Source organism: Parus major, chromosome Z (genome assembly GCF_001522545.3).
Source record: "Parus major isolate Abel chromosome Z, Parus_major1.1, whole genome shotgun sequence".
Lineage (NCBI taxonomy): Eukaryota > Metazoa > Chordata > Aves > Passeriformes > Paridae > Parus > Parus major.
In genome coordinates this window covers 21,815,188-21,823,001 of record NC_031799.1, presented here as the reverse complement: position 1 = coordinate 21,823,001, position 7,814 = coordinate 21,815,188, and the positions used below count along the sequence as shown (strand labels likewise).

Sequence of the window (7,814 nt, the reverse complement as noted above, 5' to 3'; positions counted from 1 at the left end):
GGAGAGGGAGAGGAGGCATGCAGCACAGCTGGGAGCAAAGTCAGAGTTATTTGCTCTTTATTTTTAGCTTCAAGAGCTTTTTCCAATCATGGTGCAACCTTTCTGTATGCTTCCACATGTATCTTGAGAAGCTTGCATACTTTCGCCCTAACTCCATATCAGTGATAGCAGCACAGCTCTGGAGGTACTGTTTCAGTGGGATCTTGGGGGTGGAAATGACAATTATAGCACAGAGGGTGTTGTGAATCACTGCAAGGCATATCGTTTGCTGGGTTCAGGCAATATTAAAAAATAGCCCCTAGATGTTGTTTCCTTTAAATAAATGAGGATGCTGATGAGAGAAATGAACATGAAAACATAGCATCAGATTTCCCTAAAACCAGAGAAATTACAGATTTATCAGGAAACCACTACTATAATATTCCTTGGCAACTTAAAGGTGAAGGAACATGCATGTCCTTTTTGTTCTGCTTTAAATAGCATGTACCTGATATCAGAGGAGTGGATTTTCAGTCTTATAGATTCCTCTTACAATGAAGGGGATTGAGAGGAGATATTTAAAATATCTAACTTCAAATGCTTCTTGACTTTCTATCCACTAATTTTTAATCAACCATACCAAGAAATTGAGAGGACAGTGCAAATAAGATAGCATTTAATCTAAAGACCAGAATGCCTCACACTTTGATATCAACATTATTACATTTCAAATCATCTCTAAGGTGGGCAGGTGTATAGAAAGTAGAAGCTATCTGACATTAGAAATGTTGTAGGTGGATTTCTTTTTATTTCAAAATTACAGTTCACTACTTAAGGTGAGCTTGAGGAAGATCCATCTGCAATGCTTGTTACAAGAAATCAGAAATGAAACAGCCTTCCACCAACACAGTCAGGATGCATTTTCCCTCGCCTTCTCCTACACATAACCTGTATGCTGTAAGCTAAGCACTAATCATACCTTCTCCTCATCCTTGCTTTTGCAGAGACAATCTAAAGCATGCTAAACTACTGTGACTGCTGGGGAGCCCTCAGTATGCACTCTCCCCCTTCACCCTACCCTCAAGTTAGCAAGACCTACTTCTTCGCACGCAGCTTCTTTTGCGCTTGGATCTGGCTCAGAATGTAGCAAATGAAATTCCTTCTTGTCAGCATATTCTGTTTCATTAGTTGGCAGCAGCAGGACTGTTTTTAAGCCTTAATCGTAGCTAAAATTGATGGGCTCTTATTCTTAGGCAGCTTAAAGCTGGCTGAAATAGATTACCAAGCAGAGAATGCTATTCGAAAATCTGCTCACCGTTTTACAGTCCAGATCTGCTTGAAGTCAAGACTTTACTGTCTCACTATTATGACTGGAAAGCAGCATGCTATTGCCCTCTGATTTAAACATGCATCCAAATTCTGATCTGGAGATTTTCATATTTGTAAGAGGCCTAAGTGTGAACTTTGATTGCTGATCCTATTCTGCAAATAACTGGACCCAACATGTTCTTAAATACCTATGATATATCTCTAGGATCCACACTATGTCTACTCATTATACCACAAGCAACTGTCTAATTAAATTTAGAAATTGTTTTGTGTTTTATTATTTAATCATCTGATAAATAGTACACAGTGAAAAAGAAGATCTCCTAATTTCTTTGGAAGGATACTGACTTACATGACCATTTTCCAGCAGACAGAAGAAGGTGTCACGTATAGGGCATCACTGTGCTTAAGGCATGCTGATCTACATATTGCTACAGACAGATTTCAAGGAATAGCTTAGCATGTCCTCTTTTAATCTCACTTGTAACTCTTTGCTAGAAATTCCTCTCTGATGGTCTGTGCTTCAGATTCACATCAAAGATGTCTGTGTGCTGCTTTTAAGGAACAGATCAGATAAGTCTTCCCTAGGACGCATGGGAAAATTTCAACAAAGGTTAGGTGCCTACTTCTTCACCCCTACCTCTGTTTCTATTCTGTTTTTCCTTTCTCTCATTTCTTTTATATTTGCCTCCTTTGTCAGTTCTTACCTTGTAATTTTCTTCAATCCATTAATATTTAATTTTGTCCCCTATACTCAAGTCTAAAGAGCTTGTGCTCTCATCGGTCAGTTCATCAGGTTACACTTCTTCCCTAAACCTTTCAGCCTCCTGTGCTGTCAGTGCCTTGCTGAAGTGCTCTTGTGGTCAGGGCCTTGGTCACTCATGAGGGTGAGGCAAACCATGCAATTTCTGTCATTTCTCTTCACTGCATCAGTTCCAGCATTCATGTAACACATTCCCTGAAAGGTAGCATAGTCTTTTGCTGATCATGCTGGCGTCCCAGACTCTCTGAAATTCTTTTAAATTGAAGGAACAGATCACAAAAGCACCCAGAGCATTTTCTCGATGCTCTCAATTGCTCTTAATGACAACTGTCAGTGCAAAATACCTGTCACAGACTAATAAGGATGACACACCAGTCTTTTCTGAAGATGCCATCCTCCTAGAAATAGATCCATATTCCTGTAAGCAGGAATCTGGTGTATTAAGAGCTGTATGAGATTTTACCTCGATGTGATAAATGCAGCAGAAGCAGGCATGTGAAAAATCCCGATGGAGGATCACTGATTATTCTTCAGTTTGTACTGCTCTCTGGTGGGATATATGTGTAAAAACAGTCACCCCTAATGAATAGCAACGAACTGATCTGACTGCTGACTCGCTCGCCTGACCGCCTCTGGGGTCCCAGCAATTTGTGCTGGAAAAAGTTATTTAGTCCAGCTTCTCACAGAGGCCTTGCTTGCCATCAGAAACCATCGTGGGCTCCTCTCAAACCTGAGGTAGAAGGGAAAGTGTTTTGCTCGCTCTCCAAAGGCAGGTCTCCCATTCTGGAATTTAAATACTTGCGTTGTAGATTCCTAAAAGCATTTCTGGGAGGGAATTGCCTACTTTATGCAGATAAAGAGTCTTCACCTGCAATACAATAGAGCATGTATATTGTCTGGCTTTTCTGTTACCATAGGAGGCAAAAAATGAGGAAAGTCAAGATCCAGTGCAAGAGAATTTTTTAAGCCAATCTTTCATACTGCCGTCATGGTAGAAAATAAAACAGCATCTTTCTAGAAAATGCTTTCACTGGTACTTAAAAGCACCTGTGAAGCAGATTGAGTGGGTGTCTTGACTCCTGCTTTCTAGCGGCGTGTCAAGACACCAGGGGTAGAGGATGTGAGGGCTGGAGTTTTTGAGGCACTGCACTGGGGAGCATAGTCAAAGCAGGGAACTGTGTGTAGGCAGCTCCTCTGCTCTGCCTCCTGCAGAACTGCCCTGTTAGAGTGCATGGTACCACAACAAAGACAGAGCCCAGGCTTAGCTGCTGAAGGATTTGTGAGTGAGGAGTTCCTAATAAGAAGTTAATCACCGTTCTATGATGAGGAGCATGATTTATGTGTTGCCTCAGATAATGGCATCAATTCTTTTGGGCTTGCGGCATGTACCCATAGTAAAACACAAGTGCACTCAGTATCATGTAACTAATTAATAAAAAGGTGGGGTTTTTTCTTCAGAAGACTGCTCATTTTGTAAAAAAACCAGACTTTTTGCAGGAGGCAGATGAGGATTTGATTCAAATTTTATGTGATGAATTATGCCACAAAACTAACATAAAGTGTTCATTACATCAAATTACTGCACTGGGTGATAAGGTGGTGCAGGAACAAAGGCTTCAATCTTCATCAGACAAGGTGAGGACAATCTCTCAAGTGAAATGCTGAGGCTCCTACACAGCCCAGTTGTTTGTGAAAGCAATGTACGCCTTTCTCATTTGGAGTTTCTGTATGGTGTTTGTTATTTCAGTAGTAAACAAAACGATTAGGGAACTTAGCTGTTGGCATAAAACAAACTAGCCTTCCCTATTTTGGATACCTGCATCCATTTTCATGTACCTTCAACATTTGCAGATCTTTCGCCGGTATAAAGAAACCTGAATTGAAAGTATCCCTGGAGCCCAATGTGAACTATTTCTTCTACTTGAGGGCTGTCAACCCATTTGGGACAAGTGAACAAAGTGAAGCAGCTCTCATCTCAACTAAAGGTAGATCATCATTTCCTGATGTCAAAACAGTGGGATCAAATGGCAAAGTAGCCAAACATTTTTCTTGGAAAATTATTCCTGTAGTTCCCAATATGGTTGTGACCAAGTTATTGAAGTTTTTATCTCATTAACTCAAATCTATATCAAGTTTTCCTTCTGCTTAAAATTAGCATAATCAGGACTACTTCACTTGAAGTTTGTATATTTATGTCCTGTGTAAAACTGGTATGACCTCAGAAGCAAAAATGTTGAATTCTGTCAGAGGGATGAAGTGATTAAGTATTCTTCAGGGGATCTCATTTTGCTTGAATCTGACAGAGCACAATCAGATAAAATTTGTCACGACCTCAAAGAAGACCTCTCACAATTAAAACCTAATGGAGCTGGAGTGATGAGGAAGCGTGCAAAGCAGTTTCAAAACGTAATGGATGATTAAAACTTTAAGATTTCCAGATAAACAGTGTTATGTATGGTTCTTCCAAATCAGCCTCAAAATTCAGATTTGCTATTTAAAAAAAACAAACAATCGATTTAAAATCATTCAAACTTCTTACATACTCTTAAAGACCTCTTTATCACCTATGTGCATTTCTGAATATTAGATTGTTGTCTCAGCTTGGGAGACTCCTTGCATTTGCATCTGATTTTCTGTCACTCCAACCAGCAGACAGGTAGGAGTGACAGACAAGATGTCACTCCTACCTGTGATGTCCAGCTAAAATGGTTGTAATTGTAGCTTAACATTTTGTGATTCATCTTATGTTAATGTAGCCAGCCTCTCTCAGATCTGGTCTTTCTTTGTCATGAATTGTACCAGGAACTCGATTTCACCTGCTGACTGACACAGCACATCCTGCATTGCGAATCTCTTCTAATGCAACAGTGATCCACCTTCCTGAAAAAACCAAACTCACTGGGTGAGTAGTAGTGTGATGAGCAAAACCATCCTGTGGGGTTCAGGATGGATCCCTCACTTTAATTTTTTGCCAGTGGGCATCTTTCACATGACACTAATTTTATAGAACTGAATAGTTTTGGTCATGCAGCCTCTGGACATCATGTGATTGAGCCCCCCCTTTCAAATACTGCAACATCTCAGTAAAGTCAGTAGTGGGATTGATGGGAATACTGGGAAGAGTTCAGTGTCACACTAAGGAATGGCCAGGAAGTCAAAGGCAGTGGTAATTACTTGGACTGCTCTATTTGTTTTAGCCCATGGTCACCGCTTCATCCATCAGTGTCTCAAAGCAATTTTTTGCTGCCCTGAGAAGGTCAGCATTGTGGGCTTAGTTTTTAATACATTGTGGAGAGAAGTAACCCATCTTCCATAGTTTGCTTCTCTCCTGAGGGCATTATTGGTAATGTTTTCCAAAGTATTTATGGCTTTGGAGAACTAGGAAGTGCTCCTGGGGTATGTTAACGTGATTGTACCAGGCTAGCTCTATCCATTGAGAGCATGGCAGGGGGGTTGACATATTGATGTCAGTACCAGGACAAACACAGGTCCACTTGTATAACTGGTGCCATACTGATACGGCTTTTTAAAAGGTGATGAGCATTTAGTGGTTTAAGCACTTTTTGTTGCTGTTACCACTGAATATACACAAGATATTTGTGACTATGTCTATAAAAAACTGCCAGACTTTCTAGTTTGAACAAGCCTTCCAAAATTTGAGATCTTTTAGATAAGTCCTTCTCAGTGCAAAGATGAAAAGACTCAGTTAGATCTTTGATAAAACCCTGCAGTTAGAACAGCAGAGTGACATTCATTAGTAATTTAGTGTGATGCTTCATGATTTGACTGAAAGAAATATGACGGTATGGTTTGTCTACCACCACACTTTCTTTACTGTATTGCCTCTTCCACAAACAGGTTTCCTTCAGTCCTGGGTGAACTGCTGCCTGCTCAAGGATGTCATTACTGGGAAATTGTTGTCTCTGCCTGTAGAAGCTACAGGATTGGAATTTGCTATGAGGCAATAACACAGAGCAGTGTCCTGGGGTTGAGTGATACCTCCTGGTGCATGAGGTGCTGTCCAACACAAACCAGGTAAAGAGGATTCAGTCTGGTGGCTTGGGGAGTTAGTTGTCCTTCATGAAAATAAAACTGGCCAGCCACAAGAATCATGAAAGCAGAAAGAATTCTTCTGCTTCCTTTATGTAAATTTGAATAATAAGAAGAGGCCATCTACATAAGATCTTTAGACCTCCTCTTGGTTTCAAAGGTCATAAAAAGCACCTTAAAAAAGAAAATTAAACTCAAACAGACTATTTTAGCACCCTTTATCCAGTCAGTGAATAAAACTTAATGAACTAGTTTGTTCCTGCTCATATCCTGATTTGCTTCACCAAACTCCTGCAAGTATATTTATTTCCATAAATGCAGCCTTTTTAGAACCTACTTCCTTCTGCAGGAGATGTCAAGACTTGATAGGGAATGTTTTCTGCTGCCTGTTCCTTCACAGCCATAGACATTCACCTGTCACTGTGGCAGGACTGCAGGGTGCTGGGGTAGTCTGTGGTAGCAGGCCAGTGCCAGGCTGCTTGGAGCTTTGTAAGGCACCACCCTGCTATTTTGTAAAGGTGCTCTTGATCTAAACAAGTGTGCTTCTTTCATACATTGTATAGATATATAAACATTACTAGCTAAATTAAACATCCAAGAGGCTTTTTTTTTCTACAAGTCCAAAGATGCCAAATGAAAAGACTTGTCAGGATGCCAGGCAGGGCTTGAAGTGATGCCACATTTGCTTTGCTTATATACTTTGCAGCAAAATGCTGCAGCCACGTGACAGGCTGCTGTGTGCAGCCACCTGTTAATAGCTTGGAGTTAAGCTGCAGGTTATTTCTGGTAAATAGCTATGGGGAAGCTTATTGTATTCTGGTTTCCATTTTCCCACAGCTTTCTTTACAGATTTCTTCACACTGGTGTGATGAGTGATGTCCATGTGACGGAACACCTGGCCAGGATTGGCATCCTGTTGGATTACAGTAGTGGCAGGCTATCGTTCTTCAATGCAGAGAGAGGACTGGTGCTGTTTGCCATCAAGCACAAATTCACTGATGCTGCACACCCAGCCTTTGCCCTGGAGAAGGCAGGAGTGCTTACCCTGTGCACAGGAATGGAGCTGCCAGAGTTTGTGAAGCAGGGCTAATCTCCTGCTTCACAGTTTCCAGAAAACTGGCAAATACAGCATCAGGGGATAGAGAGAGGAAGAGGTATTCCAGGAAGGGATGGATAGTCTTCACTGATGAACGCTATGTGCACAGCTCTCCTTCACATCATCAGTAATTGTAGATACTGCTCAGATCCATAATCACCCTAAGCCTGGAAGAAAATTGACTCCTTCAGATGGAGCATGCACCTAGTAATACACAGAGCAGTATTTCTAAGGGGATAAAGAAGTTTTGTTAGATATGATAGTGCTAACTGTCTTTTTAAAATTAATTATAAACCTGTGTATGAAATAAATGCATTTCTCACTGCAAGACATGAAAATCATTGTTTCATCCTTTGCCAGGACAGTCAGAGTCCAAATCCAAGATGATGTGCTTGGAAAATATATAAAAATTTCAACAACTGAAACATGCTGCAGATTGATATACCCTGTGCCATTGCTTGCCAACTCTTTAATGCATGATTTAAGAAAAGTTGGTCACATAGAGATCCTCATGTTTGCAAAATGAGGGAGTCCCAAGCTAGTTCTTCATATCAGCTGTGTGGAGTCTGAGTACCTACCTACCCTGCACACAGCAAA

At 40.7% G+C, this 7,814-nt stretch overlaps 1 protein-coding gene across 1 annotated transcript in view; it reads left to right on the top strand.

The window, feature by feature from the left end:
- The window catches only part of CMYA5 (cardiomyopathy associated 5), a 45,859-nt gene extending 38,312 nt beyond the window's left edge, over window positions 1-7,547 (top strand). Inside the window, exons 10-13 of the mRNA XM_015615339.3 lie at window positions 3,923-4,056; window positions 4,874-4,973; window positions 5,930-6,106; window positions 6,959-7,547. Of these exons, the coding sequence (XP_015470825.1) occupies window positions 3,923-4,056; window positions 4,874-4,973; window positions 5,930-6,106; window positions 6,959-7,211 (664 nt within the window). The 3' untranslated portion in view covers window positions 7,212-7,547. The remainder of the gene's footprint in view (window positions 1-3,922; window positions 4,057-4,873; window positions 4,974-5,929; window positions 6,107-6,958) is intronic.
- Window positions 7,548-7,814: the final 267 nt, after the last annotated feature.